Source organism: Carassius carassius, chromosome 7 (assembly GCF_963082965.1).
Source record: "Carassius carassius chromosome 7, fCarCar2.1, whole genome shotgun sequence".
Lineage (NCBI taxonomy): Eukaryota > Metazoa > Chordata > Actinopteri > Cypriniformes > Cyprinidae > Carassius > Carassius carassius.
This window is the reverse complement of record NC_081761.1, coordinates 17049497-17076370: the sequence shown is the minus strand read 5'-3', so window position 1 is coordinate 17076370 and position 26874 is coordinate 17049497. Positions and strand designations below refer to the sequence as shown.

Below are 26874 nucleotides of genomic sequence, written 5' to 3'. Positions count from 1 at the left end.
GATTTTTATTTAAAAAAAACATTTCAGCAATATTAGGAATGAAAACAAATCATAAACAGCTTTCAAATAAAATGCATTCATTTCTTCAGTACATTACAATACTTACAGTATTCAAAGCCATTCTTAATTCAATGTTTTAAGCATTACAAATTGTAAGGGAAAAGGGAAAGCAATACAAAAAGGCAGAAAATAGCACATTTATACCTTTAGTGTCTAATGGCAAAATACCAGTAGGTGTACATAAACAGCAAGCTTAATGTAAAAGCTGCGCACCCCAGTTCGTTAGTTGAAGTCAGAAAGTCATTTCAAGTAAAGTTGACTCCACTCAAAAACTCTCCGAACATCTTCAAGTATGGCTATTCTCATCACTCACTAAATATTAACCACCACTTTTGCTTCATACACAACCTGCTACTCAAGCTGAGTTCTGTACACAGAAATTTAAACCAATAAATTGGAAGTGTCTAGTCAGTCCATCGAAGTGATTCCTAATTTAAAATTTTTTTTTTTTTTTTTTTTTTTTTACTTTGCTGTTGTATTCAAAAAAAGAAAAGAAAACTTAGCTGACCTGAATACCAACATGACTTTTAGGGGCAAAATCTATGATTATTATATGTGTGGAGAGATGGTACTTTTAACATTAAATTAAACTTTATACATAACATGGACTTAGACTTCTGCAACGCAAGAATGTGGTATATACAATGTGGCACAATCTATTTAGTTTACAATAATCTACCTATTTTGAATTTACATAGATTTTGTATTATTTCTGAAAAAATCAAATGAAGTGCTTTAATTATGGAATGAGTTGTATATATTTTATTACCAATTATTCATAACTTTTCTAATTTGATTCAGTGGACAGGGTTGTGTGAGAGACATTACCATGTTTAGTGGTTGTATATACATTTAGCCTCAAGATGTACATATGCAACTAATGTGCACACAAAAGTTGAACTGACTTGGTCTTACCTTTCAGTAAAGAGCAACTGCATTGCATTATATATTTTGTGACACTTTCCCTTTAAATCAGTGCATGTTAAAATGTTTTAAAATTACTTCTTTGAAAGTTTATCAGCATTCTGCTTCAGCAGTTCACAAATTCAGATTTTTAATTTTAGTTTTGTAACAAAGTTAGATATGTGTGGAGTATATACAAGAAATTTAGATTGATTTAAAATGCAAAGGCTCAAACCTGATTTAGAGAACACAACATGAAAACAAGTGATATTTATGTACAGAAATGAGCTGATATCCCTGATTTTGCAATTCCTTTGAAACTTGAAGTTCAAGACAAGTAATACTTTCTAACAGATCAAGCGTGAAGAAAGTAAGAAATGAACTTAGCATCAATGATGGCCTTAAGGTCTTTGTTATATTTGCTACAAAGTGTTTGGAAATAAAAGAACAGAAACACCTCTGTATTTATAATTCTATTGCCAAACTAGTACTGAGGTATATGATAAGTAGGTTTTTCTACGTCATTCATAAGCCTTTTCAACAGCCTTAGAAAGTCTCACATTATATGTATAGCAGGTCAAGTAGCACCATTTGAAATAAGATCAGTTCAAACCCAAAGTAATAGTACTCATCTTTACTAAACTATTATCTAATCATACATTCGAAATAATAATAATTTACTGTACAAATCTAAAAAAAATTTATACAGCTTAAGTTGCATTATGTAATAACCACCACAGCAAGCCAAGCCAGCTGCCTTTGGAACAGTGACATTGATGCAAAGGTTATGTGTTCCTTGATACATGCTTTAATGACTTAATATTGACCCTTGTCTTTCTTGACTCTAAGTATCAGTTTTCAGTGTTCTGATATGTCACATTTAGTGAATCAGAACATTGTTCTTGCAAAATTGACCCTCAATGGCTCACTATACAGTAAGTATAAAGGATTTCTGAAATTGTGTAAGCACCAGAGAAATTCTTTAAAAGGCTGATACATGATGTTTGACTAGCCACCATGGAGTTCATCATTGTTTTCCACATTGTGAAACTAAACTGGCTGAAGTGTAATGAATTGTCTTTCAAATTAGAAGGCATAAAGTTACACCCTCACTGTTATTAAAAAAGTGCTTCTAAAACACTAATTAAGCTAAGTATTTCCTGTGTATTACTTCAAAATATTATACAAGGTGATTTGTTAAATGTTGTTAAAGAATGGCATTTGAAAACATTTGCATTTAAAACACTCCCTAGCACCATAAAAAGTGATTAGCCACAGAAGTCACCAAACATGAGCTTTTTTTTTTCTCCCAGTAATATATCCATCTCCATGATTTGTTGGAGTCTAAGCACCATGGATGAAGAACAGTGTGTTATCATATACCAATTAAATAATAAATAAATATTTCCAATTGATTAAACAGTAAAGCTTGACTTCTTAAGAGCATGTAAAACCCATTGATTATCTGCCTTTCCATATAGTAAGGATACTGAATCTATCTACTGTTTATAACTTCAAATCTTCGGCTAAACAAATTATGCCAAGCTGCATGAACACATTGGATTTGTCGGGTTTTGATAACCGATGTAGGTTCACAAAGCCAACATCAATAGAAACGCCTCTCCTGCCATTGTTTATGTTGTGTTTGGCGCTTCCACACTAGCATTGCTGGGAAAAATTAGACGTATTCGTTGACGTAAGACCTGGCTCTGTGGTGGCTCTCTAGTCTGTGGCAAAGCAAACCAGTTCTTAATGGCCTCGCAAATCGAACCAACTTCGAACCAGCTATAGCATTAGCTCTGAACCAGCACCCGGTTCCTTCTGGTGGTAAAGGGGTATTTTACTGAACAAGCATTATGGGTTATTTGGCCAGTGGCATAGAGGTCTGCAACCCTATATTGTAGAATCATTTAATTTGTCTGATGCCACTCTTACGCTTGTGTTGCTCTGGACCTATGGAGGTTTTCACAGGAATTGATTGTAAGGCCCAGTCACCTTGGTGAAGGCATAGGGAGATGTGCTTACATATGTATTGGTAGTGCAGGATGTTGACCGCTCATTAAGCATGAGAAGGAACTGCTTATACGGAGGCTCTGAAGGTTCAGAATGTTCTCTTTTTACCTTCTTTCCACTGCTCTTGTTGGATGTATTTTCAGTACCATACTTCTCAGCATCCTCCCCTTTCTCTCGGGCCTTCTCTGCCATCTTTGCTTCCCACAGAGCCAGTCCATGTTTTGCCTCATTCAAGTTCTTGTGCTGGTAAAACACTAAAGAGATACGGGTAGGATGGTTGCGGTCAGGCTTCTTGAGTGGTGTAGTCGCATGGAGCTCCCGCTTAGCACACTCAATAATGATTGACCCATGACAAGGTGCCACTGCCACTCCTCCAATTTCAGGGTCAAGGAAGTTGTGCTCACTGTCAGACCACACATCCTCTTTTTCTTTTTGTTCTGAAGTCTGGGTAGGGGGTTCCTGTTTGACTATGGGGTTAAGGGGATTTTCACTGGAAAGCCTCAAACCTGGAGGTTGGATTGGGTTGAAGCATTCAGTACCCAAAGGAGGAAACACCTGAGAGATACCATTGTTTATCTCTAAATCTTTATTATTTTGCATACTTAAGCTATTGAGATTTTGGGGAAACATTTCAGGATTCTGTGACATATGAGGTTTGGGGTAAACTTCAAACTGGCTGCTTTTGCCGATAGCTTCATAGTCCAAATATTGATGGGCAGAGGTAGGCCTGGAGAAGGTATCAGGTGGCATATTAGGACCATATCCTGGGTAACGTTCCATGGAGTGCATGCCAGGTTTCATGTTACAGGTACCATAACCATTGACTGGCAAGTTACGCTCTCCAAAGTGTGGTGGGTAGTTTACCCCGTAATGTTGAGGTGTGTTGTACTGCTGCTCAGAGTACAGTGAATTTCTCTGAAGATGATACATATCTGGATGCTTTAGATTGGAAGAGTGGTAAGGGTGGTAGTTGTCCATGGGGAGTCCTCCATTACATTGGTAACCAGTGTAGAGTGGGTTGGGTGTAAGAGACCTGGGATATGGGGTGGGTGCATTTGATACATTAATGTAAGAGTTGGGTGCATGTAAAGGAGAGGGATAAGGACGGGCAGAAGATGGGATTTGAGGATGTGGGGTTGCAGATTTAGAACTGTTTAAGAAGGTTCCTGATGCATTTGAGAATCTAGGAAATGGTGTGACAGTGTAAGAGGGGTTAGGATTAGGTTGTGCTTGCTGCTGCTGCTGCTGAGGCTGAGGCTGAGGCTGAGGCTGATGGGCAGCATGAGCATGTGGGAGATGCCTAGGGTCAAGATTTGTTCTCACATTACCTGGCCCTGGAAGAAATAATGTGATTAGACCAAAATGTAAACTTTCAGTTGTTATATTGACAAACACTTGGAATCTGACCCATTACTTGGTTATATAATTAAATTTATCTTCCTCAAATAAACTATATATATAACTGAATAATTGTTTTTGAAGCTTTGCTTCCATACCTGTTACAGTCCGGCCTGGGTTCTCATAAGAGGACTGTTTCTGCTTTGCTTGCTGGGTGTTGTCTATTTTAGCGTTAGGTGTGTTGGGGTTGTTTGGTTTGTTAGCTGCAGCTCTCTTGGCATCCAGCTTCTTCTGTCGGCAAGACTTGGCAGGCTCTGGTAGCATACGCACCTGTCTACGAAAGGCACTGAGCACCTGAATAGCACCAGTCTTTGTCTTCTCCTGCTGAGCCTCAGCACTGCCAAACTCATCAGTGAATGAAGCCTTGTATAAGGGAAGCACATGTAGCTGCTCATCCTCAGGAATTTTTCCAATCTCACGATTGTCCTCTCGTGTTAGTGTGCAGACCTACAACAGGGGTAGAGAGGGAGGTTTGGAATTTTTAATATTGTGTACTCTACTTTGTTTTAGCCCACTTTAGTTTTTCACCTGCAAGGTATATAGCAAAATGTAAATTATTTGTTTTGGTTCGTAAAACAATCTGGTGGTTTTAGTGAAAGATTTTCATTAGTCTTATTATGGCCCTCTATCATAAGCATTTATTTCTTACCACAGTACTGCCCCTCTGCATGTTGTGAAGGTCTCTGTGGGCATGGGCACAGAAGTCTAAACAGGCTGTAACTCCAGAAAATGGCCGTCCTTCTTTTAGACCCAGACGGCAATCGGGAGCTCTGTGTTCATGCTCTACCTGTCAAAAATAGGTAGATATAAAAATAAAAAATTTAGTTCTAACATTTTAGTTGCCTTTTTTAAATGCTTCACAGTATATGCAATTTACTATGACTTTCAAATATTACAACATCACTGCAGCTTATTATTCCACTTTCTCAGGAAACGTAAAAATCCTATATATTATTGATAATGGTATAAGACCTCAAGCACAGATATATATATACCTGATTGGTGTATGCATCAGGCGCCATTTTTTTATACGTTGGGGCAATTAAAGTTGCAAGACCCTGGAGATTTTGTTCCAGTTTCTCTTCCTATAAGGGAATAAAAATACTCCTGTTATCTTTAATTTTATATGCCCTTAATTCATATGTAATTCAACTGTGTGTTTGTGTGTGAGCATCTCACCTCCTTGGGATCATCCCCAAGTAGTTTAAACTTTCTAGGGATTTTACTCCTAGCAAATTTGCAGCCGTTATAGTACATACTCCACGAGCAGCCAAAGGAGAAAGAAGCTCCACAGGCATCAGCTTCAAAACCCTGACATGCACATGTTCTCCTGAAGACAATAACCAGAAATTACAGAATGTGACATTTGAAGAATAACATATTGTAAATATACCTAAGAATGTCTAGGATTTTATTTTTTGTATTTTTTTTTTCAGGAACATAACTATACATTACTATTATGTTAAGAAGAAAGTGATTAAAAACATACAATAGCAACAAAAAAGGCCTAAGATTATCAATTATTCATGAATTGTGAATTGATAATGAGTTTTAGTTACTGAGTGTTCAATGTATTTGTGAGAAAGTAGTAATAAACATTTGTCCTTACTCTTCATTTAGTGCACATCTGCGGTTGGTTAGGGCACCATGTTTTGTTAGAGTGTCACTGAGTTCTGAGTAGAGATGGTCAGCCAGGTTGATTGGTATGCCTTCCCAAATTAGGATGACCACTACCATACAGGATGTCTCACATGAATGACCAGCCCGCTCTCGTACCAAGACCAGGAGTTTCTCATCTACATTTGCCCTCCGTATTACCTACACAACATAGTGCACATGTACACATATATTTAGAAAATATACAGAAATCAATTTGAGACATCTGTTAAGTAATTATGTTTTCCATAGGGGGCGCTGTTGAAAACCAACAAACATGCTTTAAAATTTTTTACGATTGCTTACTAAAATTAAAAATAACATACAGCTAGTGAAACCTTACACTTAAAAAGCAAAACCTCAGCCCAGATCTGTCTAACTATAAGCACATTCTCAGCCTCACACTTTTTACAAAACACTACACACATTGTTTTGCAAAGCACTAAACACACTTTCCTATATTAGACAAAGAAATCTAACATAATGTCACTTCTTTGCCATTTCAAGACACTGCTTTCCAAAATTCTACACATATGAACCTACTGATCAGACATGGCCATCAGGTGTGCTTAACTGTAAACTCAACAATCAAGGTGTAAGCAACTATAAAACGTTAACAGGTGAATTTTTGTCTTCAACAAAAATGAAAGGCAGTGGTACAGGAAGAGCAATAGGGAGAAACATCTTTGGCCAGAGAGCTCTTTTGACTATCCCAGGTCAACGTGGTGGTAACAACACAATATATGCTGCAATCACGCAGAATGGGGTCCTACACTGGCATGATAAAAATAGCTCCTTACAACACCGACCACATACGTTTTTAGACAGACTAAGCAGTGGACAGACTAGGTGTCTGGTCCCATTATTCCAATACCTCCCACAACACTCTCCATTCATTTCCTTTTCCCCTTCTGAATGGCAGTAGAAGGATTATGATCTCTGACCCTCACATAAAATCGCCACAAGATTTTATGTGAAAACTTCAGTGCAAACACATGATTTTCAGTGCAAAATGCAGCCTAATTGCAATGAGTTTAAAGTGTGGAGAGAAATATTTTCATTAAAGTCCAGTACTTGTCTCATGTGTTGTGTTTGGTTAATATATTCATGTACTTTAACTATATATATATATATATATATATATATATATATATATATATATATATATATATATATTTGCCTAACCAAAGAAAATCCAACTGTATGAACCACGTGTTCACTATGTGCACTATGGTACCAAAATTGGGTTTTAAATTATTGTAAAGTTTTGAAGAAGTGCTTTGTTTTGCAAAAGATCTGAGATGTTCTGATACTTGTGGATTTGTTCATTGTGTGTAGTGTTTTGACAAAATGAGCCTAGTTTTTAAAATTGTGTCCAAGCAATTGTAAAACACTGTAATATTCAACAGACAAAGAGAGGCAATACATATATATATACACACACACAGAAAACACAGGATGAAAATAAATAGTCTTTACCCATTTAGCAATGGGACAGCCCTGCCCACTCTTCCCTTCCTTTCCTGTATACACAACTTTTTCAATCCTTATGGCACTTCCAGTCAGTCCGGATCTGTCAAAGGGAAAGGTAATAATATTAGGGCCTTTTGGACTGCCTTAGTTCCAGAACTAAATGTACAGTACTAAAGTACTATTTCCCAGTACCATTTAAAGGGTACCATTCACACCAACAGTGTGTACTAGGACGTGACGTAAGCCGGTGGACAGCGATGTCATTTGTGCGTGGTGTTCAACAACGCTAACAACAGGAGGAAGGAGGACGCTGTGATCAGAGCTGTGATTTTGTTGTGTCTCGCGGGTTTCACAGTAATGGACATGAAATGTCGACGTATACGTGAAGCGATTAAAAGAACGGAAAGGAGGATTAAGAATCTCCAACGACAACTGGCAGTGCTACATTTCCTACAAGTGCCTGTACTTTAGTGTCCGTATATTTATTGCTGTTCATCATACTTGTGAAATAACTTGACACAATGTTTACAGTGTTACACGCCGTTTTAAATCATGGCGGGTGAGGGTGTTTTCAAATTTGTCTGGCCAATCAATGTCTACTTACATCACTGTTAGTACCAGTTGTGCTGGTTAGACCCTGCTCATGGAGTATGAGCTAATTTTGTTCTCGAAAAGGCAGTCCGCTACGAAAATTGCACCTAGTTCCTGCGGTGCAAAAACGCCCAAAATTGGGTGCTTCCACAATTAGTTCTGGTAGTATGAAAAGGTTCCTGCGGTGTGAAAGGCCATGTAATATATGGTATATTAATTTGTAATATCATTAGAGTTCATAATACAATACCTTTCCTCCATAATTTTGCGGATGCCTGCAACAGTTGGTGCTGATCCCAAGTGAGTATAATATGGGCCTTCATCCCTTTCACTGATTTGATCTGTGGATTCAAAAATAAGAAAAAGATATTGTGTATTATTAGTAGATGGTCATAAACAAAACTAAGTTTAACTAACATGTGATTTAATGTCATTAATAGAAACAAAATATCACTAAGATACAACATTAAACTATTAACATTAAGTATTGCAGGTTGAGAAGATCTAATATAGTTTGAATGGTTCTAATGTATAAAGAATACCGAATGTGTAAAAACTGGACTAAAAGTAGCTGTGTAAAACCTCTTACCAACACAATGACAAGACGAAATGTCATACTGTGTCTTCAAAGGTGTATCTAGCAAGTTTTTTATTGGTGTATCAAGCAGCTTCATGGGTGACTCCAGAAAGGTTTGTAACCCAGGTTCAATCTTTTTAGGTGGGGTGAAGTTTTGTAGTTTACACTGTTCCTTGACATTCCCCTCAGCACTGGTTGAGAGCACAGTCAAAGCCCCAGCCATCTCTACCTTCACCTTATTGGGTGACTTGTTGACCAAAGACTTTCTTTCAAACACAGGTGAGAGCTGATACTGTTTTAACTGCTGCTCCATGGCTGCTATAATACTCCTCTGCTGGCTTTGTTCACAGGATGAAGAAGGAAGCTCCTGCTTTACTACCACTGGCATGACTTTGGTTTTGTCTTGATCTTGCTGTTGTACTTCTATGGGTGGATATTGAGCTGAGGTTTCTGAACCTGAGCAGTTTTCACTTGTTATGACTGGCATACTTGGCCTGATGTTGTTGGGGCCTTGTCGCTCCTGCCTCTGTAGAAGGTGCATTCGCAAGGCTGCGTGCCTCTGAATGTCTCCTTGAGCACCTTGGCTTGGCAGAGAATCTATCTGGATTTGGCCAAAGGGTTCTTGGAATTCAGCTTTGGTAAATATTTGAGCAGGTATCTGAAGACTATTAGAAACTTGTGACAGTTGTGATTGAGAAATCAGAGAATTAGGAAGTTCCAAATGATTATGTGACCTGTGTTGCAGAGGTTGCTGGTAGTTTGGATGTTGTTTACTGGTGTTCTGAAAGTATTGCATGTTCTGCTGGAGTTTTCTGTCTGTTAGAGCTTCAGCTTCTTTAGTTAAGAATTGTACATTTGACTTAGACAAGCCTGGAAATGTTGAGTTTTCTCTTGTAACTGGACTAGACAGTGTTTGTGCTGGTGTTTCTGTACCTAGAGATAACTTCTGGGATTCTGAATGAAGGCAGCCCTCTGTTTTTAGCCTTTTCAAGAGTGGTGCATCTACCTGGCTCTGGAAAACATCTTGTGATTGTGGAGCTGCTTGCATATTCTGTCTATCCTGAGGGAGCTGATGGGGAAGTGTGCTGTTGTCCTGCTGTTGAGGCTCAGCAGATGGTGGCTGAGAAAGGAAGTTCTGGGATTGTATCTGGTCTTGATCATTTTTGCACAATTGCTGGGATGTGTGTTTGTTACATTGCATGTTACTATGATTGTGCATACCAGAATGGTTCTGTTGACATTCAGGGACAGAATTGTGGGGTAACTGTGTAGGAGGAAGGGAGTTTTTGTAACTATCTTGTGCCTTATTTTCAAACGAGGGACAACCAGGATTACTGAAATTTTGAGACCGAAAGTTGTTTGAGGACATGGAATTTATACAACAACTTTGGCTTTGTGGGATTGTATGCTGCTGCATGTGATTCCGTGGAAGAAAAAAATCCCACATCTGGGGGTGTTCAGTAGAAGGCTGGGGTGCTGAAGCTGAGTTTAAATCTATCCATTTCACCTGGGATGAGTGATCTGTATTATCTGAAGTTGTCTTTTCCTGATCTGGTTTAGGCTTATTTTTGTGTTCACTTTGTTGATTGTGAGAAGCTGATGTACAGGCCTCGGATGTCAAGCTGCTGTCTACTATATGTGGCTTAATAATCTGTTGCTGTGGCAAGGAAAAGTCTCTATTGTCATGGAGGCTTTCATCTGTTTGTTGTTTATGTAGCACCTTTATCTGTAGGTTCTGCTGACCTGTCTGAGTGTTTTGTGATGGTGCTCCTGCCATCACTGGGGGCAATATATAAGATTTATGGCTAAAATCTTGGTTGGACTTGCTTAAACAATCAGAGTCATTCGGAAGGCCTTTTCTATCTTCTGGACTCTGTGAGCAATCATTGATGCCTGTCTGTGATGGCACATTGGACTCTGAAGTTTTCTGACTCAGCAATTGTGTTCCCAAATCTGGCAGGTCAGAGAGAGGATAAGTAGGCTTCTTTTGCTCGGCTAAAAAACTAGAGTATTCATTCACTGTGAATTCTGTATTGTAGCCATTGCTGCCTTGTACTTCTAGGGGTGCCTTGGCAAGTGGCTCGGAGGCAGATGTTTGGGGTGAAATTGGAAAACCTGAGGTTAATGAAGGTAAAGGAACTTCCTGCTCCGGCAGGTTGCTGGTGACCTGATCTGCTTGAGATGAGTTGGATTGAGGTGCGATGGACACATGCTCTGGATAATACTGAGACAATGTTTTCTCTAAGAGGTCACCAGTTGTACCCTTTACTGAGGGTGGGCTTGTTGTAGCACCATTAGGCATTGGAACTTGCTTGTTCCTTGACAGTAAGAATAAATCCCCATTGGGAAATTTACAGTTTCTTGTACTATGTTTTATCACAAAATCCCCTGGCTTATTATGCTTAGGGAATCCCTCCAAACGGTTCTCCATCCCTGCATCTCTATTATCACAAATACTCAGATCCTTATTTCCATTCACCTCTGAATCAGTGCAGAATTTTTTATGCTGGTGAAAATTTAAAAATGTCTGTTCACTAAGAACATGTTTCATCTGTCCATTCATCTCATGCATGCTTTGATCCAATATCCCTTGCATATTAGCAGGCCCAGAACAATTCTCTTGTTGACTTTTCATTGGGTAAACTACTGTGTTGGGCTTGAAATGGCTCCAATTAGTGTCCCTGTTGAACTGCTGAAACGGATCTCCATTCTGGCGCTTGGCGAGAAGAGGGTCTGTCTGCTGAGTGGTACTGATTTGTGAAAGTATCAGACTTTTTTCCGTCTCATGGCTGGTCTTTTCTGTTTCCATCTGGTCTGCTCAGGGTCCATTCACAAGGCTGCCCTCTTTGCGTCCTACATGGGAGACATGGAATATTACCAATAGTAAAAACACATAATTTTTGTTAGCATAATGTTCTGGGGTAGTGTGGGCTGCTGGCTAGTGATCTGGACTGTCAAACAATTTAAAATAATTAAAACAGAAATTACCTAAAGAGGTGCACAGAAAAGATATAAATTCAAAAGAAAAGATACCAAATTCCAAATGTTGTTTCCCTCCTCAAGTCAGACCCTGCTGTGAAATATTAGCCCCTGTTTCAAAGCAGACATGATCACCAGAGTAGCTCAACTGCAACTACACAAACTAGCGGGGACTATTTTCAGGTGCTGCGTAATATCACTGCACCTGCTGCACCCATGGTACGGCAACAATGTTCCTAGATTATGATTATTATGCCGGAATGAGAGTATAGTTCCTAGCCATATTGGCCTAGAAAATCGCAAATTTTCATTTTTTGTCAATCTTAGTACACAATGTAACTACAGAAGTGTCAAGTTTTAAATAAGAAAAATATAGAATAAATATGGTCATTTTTGAGCAAGATGCTAACTGTCTAATCAGATTCAATGATCTATGTTAAGCTAAGCTAAAAGTGCAACCACCAGACCAGGAGATCAGCTGAATGGATTCGAAAATGGTAAAACTCAACTGTTTAACTCTAGGGGAATTGGAAAATTTAAAAAAAAAAAAAAAAAAAAAAAAAAATTGGAGTCTTCCTTTAAACTGGATCTTTTTAAGAGGGGATTGGAAACCTGGCATCATTGGTATGTGGATACCAAAATAAATGAATAATAATACACATTTTGTTATATCTTTTATCATTTTGTAAGAAAAGTCAATGGCAAACTATACCTCATTGTGACAGACCCACCCTTATAGTCACAATAGGGCCATACCAACAGTATGTACTAGGACGTGACGTAAGCCGGTCGACAGCGATGTCATTTGTGTGCATTCAACAAGGTTAACAAAGAAGAACAATGTTAACAACAGGAGGATGGAGGACGCTGTGATCGGAGCTGTGTTTTTGTTGCGTCTCGGGGGTTTCACAATAATGGACATGGAATGTCGACGTATAAGTAAAGCGATTGAAAGAAAGGAAAGGATGATTAAGAATCTCTAACGACAACTGGCGGTGCTACATTTGCTACAAGTGCCTGCACTTCAGCATCTGTCCATCTATCGTTGTTCATTATACTTGAGAAATAAGCTGACCCAATGTTTACATTGGCATCTGGCCAATCAATGTTACAGTTAGTACCAGTTGTGCTGATCAGACCCTGCTCCAGAGTAGAAGCTAATCTGGTTCTCGAAAAAGGCAGTCCGGTACTAAAATCGCACCCAGTTTCTGTGGTGCAAAATGCCAAAAAGTGGGTAGTTCCACAGTTAGTTCTGGTACTATGAAAAGTTTCCTGCGGTGTGAAAGAGTCTGTAGGTTAGACTGTTTTTTAAAATAAAATGTTTGTATTTAAACTTTTATAGCATGGAAAATCATACATTGGAATATTCTATTATCAGTCTTATAATATATATATATATATTAGGGGTGTGTTACAGATCACTCGGGAGGCTGAGGAGTAACAGACAGAAGGGTTTATTAATAGACACAAGCAGAGGAGCAGGTAGTGTTGGGTAGAGTGATGAATGGATCCGTGAGAGCTGGGTGAAGACGTCAAAGGAGGGAGGTGAACCACACACACGCACACTGGGGATCTTGATCTTCGGAGAATCGCTGGAGAGAGGTAAGTAGAGGAAGAGTTAGTCCTTTGAGTTAGCATACAGGTAAGACCTTGTCGCGAATGAGACCGGACATCGATTGAGTGCGTGTGTGTGGTATTTATGGTGCCGAGGTGATTGGGTAATGAAGAGGGTCAGGGTCAGTATGTATATAGCAGTCATATATATATATATATATATATATATATATATATATATATATATATATATATATATATATATATATATATATATATATATATATATATATATATATATATATATATAATGTATCCATAACTGTGCCATAACAAAAATCCTAACTTCAAACAGGACTAAGCAGTAACCTCAAAATTGTGTTCTCTAATGTTCATCTCCACCGTATATACTGTAGGGTAGTCAGTAAATCAAAATTAAGGTCTTTGGTATTTCTGATGTTGTTTATAAAACATTGTTAATAATAATAATAATAATAATAATAAATATAGGGGTAAATAAAGGGGTCAAGCACTACAGAAGCAAGCTTCAGACGAATGGCAGGAATGAGTGATTTAAACCGTTTTAAGATTATTTTAGGCAAAATGGCTTGAAAACAATAAACACAACAACTAGTAATAGGATTTATTGGCTTATCACGTGTGACCAATAGGTGACGCTGTTTCTAAATTAGTGTGGAATGGTCAGTGTGAGGTGACTATTATACATACAAAGTTTGGTGTCAGTATGTCAAAGCTTTGAATATATATAGCCTTAGGAGTCATTTTGACACAGTGCTTAAAGCTCATAGTGGCATTGTAAGAAAACGGTTGCGTCTATCGACACGAAATCCATAACTTTTTGTGAGCACAGTCTGAAGATGATTTGAATAAATTTTGGTGAAAATCGGACCAACGGTTAATGAGGAGTTCGAAAAAGTAGGTTTTAACTGAAAATCAAGATGGTGGACAGGAAGTTCGGCCAAATAAGGAAAACTTGGTATCTATGTTCTCAGTTTGACCCAAGGAATCTAATAAGACCAGTGACATTTCAATAGCCAGATTTATTCAAAAGTTATTAGCCTTTTTTTAAATTGTGTTATAACTTTTCAAAATATTTTGAGTACCTTCAGGGGATGGTGTTGTTGGCACATTCTGAGTTTCGTAATGTTACACCAATGCATTTGTATAGTATAGCATTTTCTTTCACAAATCTGACTTGAAGTCAATGAATTTCATGTTTTGTTCTATTATAGCGCCACCAAGAGGCTCAGTCCCACCATTTTTGTATGTGTCCTCAGAGTGAGCCCATACATATGTGTATCAATTTTGGTGTTTTTTCGGCATGCGCTCAGAAATCAGAGGAAAAAAGAATTTTGTTGATTGGCCTTACGGTTAAAAAGTTATTAACAAAATTAAAGTGAAATTTTGGACAGTTGGTGGCGCTAGAGGGAATGTCTTAGACACACCAAAATTGGTGTACTTAATGTTGGCACTGTCCTCTATCAGAATGCCAATCCATTACAACTTTCCCGCAATCGGTTCTATGGGCTGCCATAGACTCCTAGTCAGAAAAAGGAAGAATAACAATAATAAGAACAGGAACAAATACAATAGGTGCCTACGCACCTTCGGTGCTTGGCCCCTAATAATAATACAACTTTTCTGTTACTTACCCTGTGATATATTTGACTGGATACAATCCAATAAGCCTAATAAAAGTTTGATCACATTTTAAAATTTAATCTATCATCATTTCTGGAAAGGGGAGATTGTGATTGGTTTGCAGCCTGCATGTGTGCTACATGAAACTTGAATATGGATCCATTCCAGAACCATTTCAGGGTTTCCCAACAGCTGAGAAAGCCAGACAGCTTGACACAGTAGAATAAACCCACACTTAAAACAGCACAAAAAAGCACGAGATCTCAGCTGAAAGCTGTCTATATATATCTTTCATACAATGGATTTCCATTAGCTGTGTCCATACATGTAATTAAAGAAGTATTCATGCCTTTTTGTTTAAAATATTATTTATTTAAATATGTTTTGCAAGAACTTCTGTGGAAAATCCTGTGCCTTAGTGAATCTAACAGTCTTACATAAAAACAAACTATTTAAATATTCCTTTATCTTAAATATCTTTATCTTGTCTCTTGACAACTGGGAGTGGTTTTGAATTCAGTTTGTTGTCTGTCCTGTTTTTTTAGTTTCCTTATTTTCTCTTTTCTTATTCGTGTATATTTAAAATGATCTCTCAAAAACTCTTGACTATGATCTTCCAGTTTACTAAATAAATGTGTACAACTGATCAGTGTTGATACCGATACACCAAAGCACACTACTACAGCAAACAGACAATCAAATAAATAAATAAATAGCTTTTTCTTTTTCTTTTCTTGCTCTTTTGGTCTTAGGCATTCCAAATATGCAAAATGTGTCATATTACTCACCTGTGTAAATCAAAACCCATATTTGTTTGAATAATGTGTCTTAATATATATATATTTACTCACACACGCACGCACGCACGCACGCACGCACACACACACACACACACACACACACACACACACACACACACATTGCCGTTCAAAAGTTTGAGATCAGTAAGATTTTAATTGTTTTTAATGGAGGATCTTGTGCTCATCAAGGCTGCATTTATTCATTCAAAAATACAGAAAAACTGCAGTATTGTGAGATATTATTTCTAATATTGGTTTTCTGTTTAATATACTTTGAAATATCATTTATTCCTTCATATTCCATATTCCATATATATATATATATATATATATATATATATATATATATATATATATATATATGTATATAAAAAAAGTATCCTGAAAAAAAATTATCACAGATTCCAAAAAACATAAAGCAGCACAACTGTTTCCAACATTGATAATAAATCAGCATATTAGAATGATTTTTGAAGGATCATGTGGCACTGAAGACTGGAGTAATGATGGTGTAAATTCAGCTTTGCATAACAGGAATAAATTATATTTTAAAGTATATTAAAATACAAACTGCTATTTTAAATTGCAATAATATTTCACAAAATAATAGTTTTTTTTTATCAAATAAATACAGCCTTGATGAGCACAAGAAACTTCGGTAAAAAATATAAAAAATCTTACTGATCCCAAACTTTTCAACGGTAGCGTATACATATCAAGAACAAACATTTAGAACCACTTGCTTCTGCACAGTTCTGAATCTTTTTCAAAGTATTAAGGAAATGGACAGGAATGAGATCATTCTTTTGAAGTTACAAAGTTATAAACAATCAATGGATGAAGAGCAAAAGAACAACCCCTGTTTTTCTTTTCTTTCCTTTTTTTTAGGTTTTAAATATAACTTGCTTGGCTACTCCAGTAATGAAATAGATAACGTCATGTAGCATGTTGTTCATCTCAGCTTTAGTAAACATACTGCTGATAGGTGTTTGACTGCAGTTGTGCTTTTGAGTGAAACTTCATCCTTTGGTTCCTCCCACTGTAATTTGATCATATAGCTCATGTGCAATGTGCTTTAAATGTCACGCATGCATGGCTGTAAAAGTGTCCTTCTCGCACTTCTCCTCTGAGCGTTAACCATACCTTATTTTCCTCGGACATATAGACAAGGAAACAAGCTCAGCAAGAATGTCAGCTTTCATTTATCTACAATTTTGACTTGAACTTGCCAACATTGACTTGAAAACATATTTTCCAAGATTATATAAAGAGTAACAAAAGAAACCACAAGCCACTTAACATAATCATGACCAGTGTATCTTTTCTTTCCAAGTGTTATGCTGCCATTCGGGAAAAAAAACTGCACTCTCACTCCATTCAACACATCAGCACTATATGACTCAGGAAACATTTCTAACAAACTTGTCTAGTTTGGGCTCTGAACTCCACAGCCTAAGCTTTAATGGTGCCAACAACATCCGTGACATTTTGTCATTTTCAATAATAGGCAAGAAGACATAAGCATAAGAATAGAAACAAAGAGGAAAGAACCCCTTTGAAATGAACGGGTATTTATAGAGAGTCAGCGTGTGTACCGGGGATGAAATTATGAGACATGCCTAAGAGTCTGTTTGTAAGAGCACTGCTAGTTTGTTTTGTGATATTTTAATTGTATGTATCACATTCTGATTTTAGTCTTCTTAAAACAACAGAATAGAAAAGATGACAAAATAGTAGAAGTTGTTGTATGCTTTTAAAGTTGTTTCATTTTTCCTTGTCTGCACAGTTTGTTCATCCCCAATGACATTTCAAATCCTCTTTGTGGGAGAGGATTTTAATAGAGGTAGATTACTTCAAAAGCTGAGCAGATATACACTTCTGTTTGTAATTGCACTCATAGACCCCTCTGAAGAGTCTGGTCTGTGTCGGACTTGCCATTGTCCTTTGTTACTAATAGAAGGCAGATGTGGCTCTGCGGTTTGCAATCAAGTCTTTGTGCCCAGGTTCACTCTAAACAGCCTTTGCATGACCTGAATTGATACAACCAATGATTATGTTGTGTTAGCTATGAAAAAAATTAAGCCTAATAAGAAAGAAAATCTAGCTGAAAAATTGTAAATAATCAAGTTGACATGACAGAATTAAGACATTATAACATAAAAATATGTTATAACGACAAACATTTCATACAATGTGCAATTTCTACGGTATGTTACTTCACTGTTACAGATTAAGTTTATCTATCTATCTATCTATCTGTCTGTCTGTCTGTCTGTCTTTTCGTCCGTCCGTCTATCTATTGTAGTACGTAGTTTGGTAATCATTTACATCTACACTGCCTCTTTACTTACCTGTGGTGGCGATTGAGAAGAGTGGATGATAATTAACTCAGCATAGGTTGTATAACTAACATTATAACATAGCAGACTGAACCTGCTGACCCTTTATTCAGATTCAAACACTGTCGGTAAACACAGTAAATACAGCCATAGATTACTACAGTGTAATTAATGTGTAATTATGCTCATTGTCATATACAGTAACCACCTCCCTTCCTCCAAATCAACTTCCAAAATATACTTCCAATATACATTCCTCTCAACTTCTCCATCTACTACTACCCCCTCCCCATTTCTTTTTGTCTGCTCCAGTCAAAATAACTGAATAATTTGATGAACTGTGCTTAGGGCAAAGCAAATTTCTTTCAGAGAGTGTGGTAGCCATGGTGATCATTATATTGGTGCTGCATGGCCATCTGCTTTAAAAATTAACTGAGCATAAATGACTGACACAGATAGAGAGGGACAGAAATAGAGAAAATGCAGAAGAATGAACACATGTGCTGACCACTTTGATTCTAGTGGGATCAGCTCTCTTTTATTTGTATGTGACAGAGTTTTATTTACTACCATGACATGAAAGCTGAGAAGCAACAGCCATCTCTTCACTTTAAATGTAACTCTCATATCTGGACAGGGGCTTTCACTTGAAAAAAAGAGAAAATAGTCTCAGAGTAACAAAACAAGGCTAAACAAAGTCAAGCTTCTTAATGTTAGATATTTGAGATTGCCATATGTGTCTGCATTGATTAAGGATTTTGATAATAAAATGTCCCACTGTCCCATCCCATCAAAAGTCCTGACACAGTTTCCCCTACACATATTGGTGAAGCACTGATTTTTTTGCCCATTGCCTGAGCCACAATGGACTTCATTTTGAAAAAGTCTAAAGTAAAATAAATAAATAATAATAATAATAGTTTTGCTGAGGAGTAAGTGCATCCATTCAGCATACACTTGCAAAACTAAACCTTAAGTGTAACCTGTGGATGGGATAATTTGAGCTAGATGCAGTCAGGTTTCATATTTTTTAAACCTCAATGCAATGCCAGAAGTATACAACTTTGACAAAAATTATCCAGCTGCTTGCATCCTTAAAGAATGCCAAGGACATTTGAGCAGTTGTGCTGAATCAGACATCAGGCTTCATCAGACGGAGACTGTAAAGAAAGGCTTCTACAGCCTGATGAACAAGGTTGCAGCAACCATCACCATACAGCATGCTCATTGTTTAACCAGTTCTTCTCATGGCTTGAAGATTTAAATGATTACTAACTGAGATAGGTTCACTTTGCTAACTACTTTATCTTATTCAGTTTATAAAAGATATCATGCTTATTGAATTCCATGATACCCTTAACTGATCTTCATCAAAAAGAAACCGTTCCTATTTACAGCATTGACACAAAAAACAGATTCTAGCTAATAAATTGAAGAATATATGTGCAAAAAATGGGAATTAAATTCTATACATTGAAGTAGATCTAATGGGACTTTGTATGTACGTTTCCAGTAAAATACTACAGTTTTAGGTTTTACACTGAAAAAAGTTGTCTTACAATTTACAGTAAACTGATATTCTCAAAATTCTCAGTATAACACATTTTATAATTTTTTTATTTTATGTAAAAGAAAAAGGCTGTTTCTTTTTGTGTGTTTATGTCGGTGTGCACCTTTGAAGATTGTGAAAAAGCTACTTGCCATGAACTTTATTTTTTCATGTGGCTTTCTTCTGTGTTTGAAAGATGGTTGTCAGTGTGTTATTAAGAAAACAGTTTAAGTAATTAAAAATATATATATATTGTTACCATATTTTAACAGTAAATATCTGGCAACCACAGCTGTCAGTTTTCTACAGTAAATTTAATTTAAAATGTATTATTATTATTATTATTATTTATTTTCTGTAGAAAATAGAAAACCTGGAATCACTTGTGCTTCATCTAGATGCTATACAGACTTTCTCATAGATTTTCTGCCTAATCTTTTCATTACAGTGAGTTCTGATTGATGGAGATATTCTGTAGATGATAACTATGTCACACGATAAACTAAGTCTGATTGATATCAATTCATTTGAGATCCTTGGAAATGTTAAGGGACCATTCTGCTTTATAATCATACATGTTTAGCATGAAATCAACTTATCTGCCACAGAGTGATTATACCTCTGCTTGACTAATAAAAGTTAAACAAACTGTATTAAATCCACACCTACCAAATTAATAGAATTGATTCAACCACTAAAATGGTTTCTCTATCAACCCCATATTAGTGGAGCATTGCACTTATAAGGGTGTATGTTGTAAGTAACCATATAGTATTTCTAACAGTGATCCCTTTATTGAGTTTATTAAGTTGCATTATTGCCTATAACGTGGGGGAAATCTATCCCATTGATACACAGCAGTACACAACATTCAGTAGAGAAGAGACAAAGAGTTGATGTGGCCAATCTGTGTTGGGGATTAGTAGTGCATTATTGTTTGAGGTGTAAGATTCGACTTCTCAGGTCAATCACTTTGTTTGTATAAATAACAAGGTGTCAGAAGTGACACAGGTGGTTTCCACAATGCTCAGTCTCAGGCCTTTGCTTGTTCTCCTTGCACTTACTCCATTACTCCATATAAATGTGTAAATGTAATGAATTATTATTATTATTATTAAATATTAAAAAGTTGTACCACTCTAAACCATTAAAATATTTATATGGTGTAACCTTAAGTAGTCAGGTTTATGTTTTTGGTGGCTTTATTTGTTTGTTATAATGGGGATAACACTCAGTTCTGTATTTACTCTACTCCAGAGTGGGTGGACTGCATTAAGGACATCAGAGACTGGATCTTAAGAAAATTATTTGGCTAAATTCTATTAAAATGGAAATACTAATCACTGGATCAAACATTTCTAATAGCTGCTTGACTTGTGTCTAGAGGGTTTTACTGCTCTACAGTTAAGGACGTAGGAGTCATGTTGAATTTGTCATTTCAAAGTAGCATTCCAGTGTCTCTGGAACAGCATTCCTCTTAGATATATCAAGTTATGAAACATTCCTGCTATTTAAGATGCAAATTGGTTTTACATTCATAACAACTTTTTAACCTGACCTTCTTTACACTGGTTACCTTTTCAACTTAATTCTAAAATGTTTATATTGTTAATTAAAATTGTTAACAGAGCAACTGATTTAGTTCAATATCTAAGAACTGTTCTGTCACCTTATTATCTCTCATGTCCTTTAAGGTAACAAAGCTCTGATTTACCAATAGTACAAAAAATGACAAAACCCACAAGAGTTTTTGCAGTCTCAAATAAGGCTTCAGATGTATCTACATAATAGAATAATAGCAATACTGTTCAATCTATAAAGCTTTAACGGAATCATCTGAATCAAGTAAGAATGTCACAATTCCAGCGTTTTGGTGGTTCGGGTTAAAAGTCTATAGTGATGCTATGAGACTTCCTTGAAGATATTGAAGATATTGCTAATTAATCCTGTTCAGGTCATAGTTTCTTAATCTGTACAAGAATTCACCTGAATATTTAATCACAAATTGATCCCAGTGTTAATTCCTCATCTTACCTTACCTAATAAATGTAAGATTTTGTTGTTTAAGGCTTGGGAGTTGGAAGGCATTATTCCTTGTAAATCCACAACAGTATTATATACAGCTTTAAAAATAAATAAATACATATATACGTACAATTATCATTATGCAATTTTCCAGGAAAAAGTTTCACACAACACTTTTAATTTCCTGACAGAGTATGTATTTTACATTTCATGTTGGCTTGCAATATCTTACAATTTATTTTTCAACAAACTTCTGCTGATGCTGATACAGCATTACTTTCTACTAGGGGGAAATGCAATGCACAGACATGGTCTCTGACACAAAAACCACATGAAAAGTATTGGACCACTTTGAGACATCCTCTGTCTGACCCAAATTTCAGATCGACCCCTGCTCGTCTTTAACCTCTTGAAATGTCATCCAAGGCTTATGGGTAGTTTACAGTCTTGAATGACATTAAGGTCCAGCTGTCTCTGTGGTAAATCTGCTGTCAACAAGGTGACTTTTGGCTTATAAACCAGTCAATATACATGCAAATCTTACACCATTTTTCTCCTTTTCAGTTTTAATCTTATTTCAGCTAATGCTCTTGTGAAGTATTTTATGAGAAAGATCTTTTTAGATTTCTTGACTCTGTGGCCTTGTTGCTCTGAGGCTGTGATTAGTGTGTCTGCTGGTATTGAATGTGTGCACCCCCACATACACACCACACACAAAATGTTACACAAACACATGCAACAGACCTCTTCTTGGTAGACTTACTTCTGAGCAATTCATATAAAGGCAAAATCCCCCTATGTGGGGGGCATGTGGCATATGATTCTTAAATTAGCCTGACATAAATATTTTTTCTAAATCTTTGCTTCTGAGGGGAAACCCATCAAGCATTTTTGTTATGAACCACTATTCTACTGAAAACCACATTCATAAGTGCATCATCACTTCGTTTACCACAGATGAAATGAACATTTGCTTTTCTCAGAAGTACAGTACCAATCATTACTTTATTTTATAAGTAATGACAAATCTTTTTTTTTGTGATTCACTGAGCTTTACAAATATATTCAGCCAAGTCCTCTAACCACAAGACATTTGTAGTTTTCAGAGAACTGAAGGTGGCAGAAACTATGCAAACCATGTGCAATGAGTTTAACTTAGCTAAAGACTTTTGAATCCAAATGTTCTGGAAAGGGTCTAAATTGACGTAGTCAATGACCGTGCTTTCCAGTGAACTTCTTGGCTGGTGTAAGTACACTTCTCCATCTAACCCTGTGACTGGGTTGTGAGGTAATGTTTGTAAACAGAGCGATCATGTGCGCTTACGCACGTGGAGTGTGATCTTCAATTCACGCCTGAGACTTAAACCCTGACAACAATACATAATCTAAAAGCCCAACATTCTCTTCAAAAATGCAAACATCCAATGACTGTATTAAAGGATGAGACAAATGTGTATATGGTGTCATATAGATCTCATTACTCAGAGCTATTGTGACACAAATGCTTAAAATATTACTGAATCAAGTGCAGTACAAGCTGTTAAGACAAGAAATTACTATGCAGGCTGGAAAATAATTTTGGCCAAGGGTTATGATAATTGATATACAGTATATATGCCATTAGCCCTACAAATAAAACATTGTAAATTATTATTTAAAAATCCCATATTTTCATTGCAAATAGAGGCAAAAGTTTGTCTTTTTAGAGAAACTGTCCTAAATTGTAATTTTTAAACACTGACCCCTAGCAAAAATATGATGAGCACAAATCACAAGCAAAACCAAATTGAATGTGACAGAAATGGTGGGAGAAAAGATGATAAAAAATAATTAAAAATCAGATTTCTGTTTTTACCTCATACATTTAATCAAATAAAAAAAAATTCAGCATTTTTATATATTATATATTTTTTATAAATAATAATTTGAGTCTACAGCACACAAAAAGCCTTCTTATCATGCAAAGAAATCTACTGTCACCAAACAGAAGTACATTATTGTTTTGTACCAAACACTCTTATCAGAGAAAAGGGTCTGCGTGTACTTCCAGTCCAGATAAGCTCCAGCTAATGTTGAATATTCTCACCAGTTACCATAGACATGAAAGAGTTACAATTATATTAAAGTAGAATATGTTTATGTGTTGCTCTATCACCACTACTATCATCAAATAATTATCTATTCTAAACATACTGTAAAGTTGGAATGAAAGCTTATAAAGTATCCAGATTCCTTCAGTGTGGTTACATTAGCATTTGCACCCCCTCTCTATCATGTTTACTGACAACACTCCATCAAGGATCCCCTTGCAGGCATGGGCTAACTTCCACACTTCACATCTAAACAGAATGTAGGAATACACAAGCTAAATACACAAAATAAGAGAACAGGACTCTCATTTGTATTATACCAGCAGCCAATTATGATGCAAATTCTAATAGGGCTGTTAAATCAGTTAAGCAATGGTAACATTTGCAATTCATTAGTGCAGATAAAAGAGTTGCTGCTGTAGCCTTTTGTAACAGTTTACTCAAGTTAATATGTTTGATTGTTAGTTGTCAAAAGCAACAATGAATTAATAAATACATCTGAAACATTCAGAATTGGTTATTTCCAGCTGAATATTGGCTTTCTCAATTTAATGGTAAAAGTTATTTAAGCATATGAAATTTTCTTTGCTCAGTCTTAATTTCAATAGCATATACCTTAATGTCAGACATATGCAAATATGTTCCAGGCCACTAAAACACACCATGGATTGTGAACTGTGGATAATATCTTAAGGGAATATAAATAAAATTGAGCACACTATTTAATTGACTTATATAGAGAACTGATGTTCTCTAATTGTAACATTCTAATGAAAATACTCACTGTAAGCATAAAATGTGGACATAAACACACTTAAGATGTTGTGTACAAATAAACAATGTAAATCCTATTAAAGTCAGACAAGGCAAAATTCCACTCTCTGGTGACCCTCAGCTAATGGTGCTATGGGGTTGGGTTTCAGTTCTTTTAAAACTTCTGACCTTGTGGGCTTCCACCACTACGCTCTTCTGTTTTGTTTTGTTTTTAATCCTCAGGACTGTGCCAGTCTTTGTGTCTGCCTGTCATTGTCAATGAAAGCAAGGAGCTCGACTAATCCTAGCCAAACACCTACATTCAACCAAAGCACATATCAAATAAAGGAGAAATGTACCAAATAGAAATTTGTCATATATATATATATATATATATATATATATATATATATATATATATATATATATATTCCTTGTCTTGTCACATAAATAAATATGTATGTATGTATGTGTGTATATATATATACACATATATATACATATAATTATTATTATTATTTTTTTTTTATGATTTTATTTTTTCAGACCCTAAAACGCCTCTTTCTTGGACATACAGATGTCTAGCTAGATCGGTGTACACTGAACAGATAAGATAATTTTGTTAGCAGTGTGACTGTTTAGTCTTTCTCTCAGCACAGGAGATGTATTGGGAAATAGTGCCTGAAGAAGAATTGGTCAACAGCCTCACAAAGATCACCATTTTTCAAAGTAGACACATACCTAAAGCTGGCCACTGCACAACATCTTAGATAAAAATGGCTAATGATATAAATGAGATTTATATGCTTGAAATACATTCTGTCTGCACAAGCCAACAAAAAAAGGGAGAGAGTGAGGGGAGGGAGAAAGACAGACAGAAAACATCAGCCATGTTGGTGAAGCTTTATCTAATATCCTTTCATTCTTATGTCAGCTCACGGTTTTAAAAAGGACAGTACATTGCTCAAAAAGAGCTTGAAGCCATTAAAGAGACTCTGGAGGCCAAAAGAAAAGGGCAAGAACAGGCAAACTCTCTCACCTTGTTTTAAGTCCTTCCACTTTGTAGAATTCCAACCAACCGTCTAGGTCTCCTCTTAAACAAATCCTAAAGGGCAGCCATCTTGCTTCCTTCTGTTCTGTCTATGAAACAGACTACCTCCGTATCAATATTCATGGGCTAGTCTGACGTCTGCTTTCATCATCAGGGGCAGAAGACTTGCATTGCTGTTGGCTCTCGAAGCGCGCCCAGACGCAGCCTGTAAACACACGCTCACTCTTGTATGTGCTTGTATAAGCAGTGTGCAGAGTGAGACAGTCCAGTGTGCAAGTGTGTGCAGATAAGAGGAACCAAGCTTGCTTCACCGGCAAGCTGGAGTAATTGCAAAATCGCTTCCCTGCTGGGTCCTCTCCACACAAAGGGACTGAGTTTCTTTCTTCCCCCTCCTTTTTTGCTCTCTTTCTTTTTTCTTTTTTTCTTTTTTTCAGCTGTACACAATAGTGCACACTTTACTGGCTGCCCCGAAGCACTGGACTGGATTGCATAGTTCATGGCTTCACCGTCCACCCACTCTAGCAGACACAGAGGGAGGGAAAACCCCTCCACTCATAGTCAGTTTCAATGACACAAAGTATACTACATGCAAACAGGAAAAGAGAGACAACTATTACAAGACAATAAATCAACATTTCTTACTGACGCTGTTTGGTCTTACTAACAGATTCTAATCCTCACAGATTAGATGGTGAAGCACTGCCTCAGCTTCTATGAAGCCTTACCCTTGTTTACACTTGCTTGGTCTTATTTTGGCACACAGCGGTTTGGGGGCTGCACACCTCAACCTTAAAAAAACTCTGGAGCTTGAACAAATTCTTGTATGACAAACAGGAAACCAAATTTATACTACTGTGAGACACTTTGGCGAGAAAGAAATTTGATATTTGATCTGAATGCATTAAAGGTTTTCTGTACAGATGACAGAAAGTTAAAAGCTTCTCATTTAACACTGTGGCCCTTGTTTGCAGTCATGTACATGTGAAAGCTAGCACTATCCCATCTCCTCCTCCACCCTCCATTAAGAGCTTTTAAACATCCCTTTTTTGTCTTGTCTGGATTTTAACAGGTGGTTCTTGTCAGAAGAAATCTTCCTTTGGCTCCACTCCAGTTTTGAAAGGAAGACCCCACCTCTTTCCTGTGGACCACTGCCTAGCTGGAGTGACGTTTGTTGACTCAATAGTTTCAGGCAGGGAGCAGAAAAGGAGATTTGTTGCTACACCGCATGGAGGAAGGGCAGTGGGGGAAGGCAGGAAGGCAGGAAGGCTTGTATGAGCAGTAATCACCAGAACTGGCCATTCCACATAGATCAGGTCAGCAGTGGTAGGAATTTGGTATTACACATTACAATGATCAAAGAATAATCCAAGTTATTTGGTCAAGTTTTAAGAAAATGTGACA

The 26874-nt window shown here is 36.7% G+C and overlaps 1 protein-coding gene across 1 annotated transcript; it reads right to left on the bottom strand.

Annotated features, from left to right (window-relative positions):
* Window positions 1–14: 14 nt before the first annotated feature.
* On the bottom strand, window positions 15–25866 carry tet2 (tet methylcytosine dioxygenase 2). Its single transcript, XM_059554054.1, has 10 exons — window positions 25462–25866; window positions 8684–11524; window positions 8345–8435; window positions 7510–7603; window positions 5984–6192; window positions 5554–5704; window positions 5370–5459; window positions 5024–5161; window positions 4473–4821; window positions 15–4310 (listed from the first exon to the last, which is right to left on the bottom strand). The coding sequence occupies exons 2-10, from the start codon at window positions 11478–11480 to the stop codon at window positions 2929–2931; spliced, it is 5301 nt and encodes a 1766-aa protein (XP_059410037.1). The 5' UTR covers window positions 11481–11524; window positions 25462–25866; the 3' UTR covers window positions 15–2928.
* Window positions 25867–26874: the final 1008 nt, after the last annotated feature.

Bases quoted from the DNA above. Each gene is read 5' to 3' on its own strand.
- tet2 (XM_059554054.1), bottom strand. From the start codon at position 11,480: ATGGAAACAGAAAAGACCAGCCATGAGACGGAAAAAAGTCTGATACTT. The intron at 8,436-8,683 runs GTAAGAGGTTTT...TTGAATCCACAG, and splicing joins TTCGTCTTGTCATTGTGTTG to ATCAAATCAGTGAAAGGGAT. The intron at 7,604-8,344 runs GTATTGTATTAT...TCCCTTTGACAG, and splicing joins CGCAAAATTATGGAGGAAAG to ATCCGGACTGACTGGAAGTG.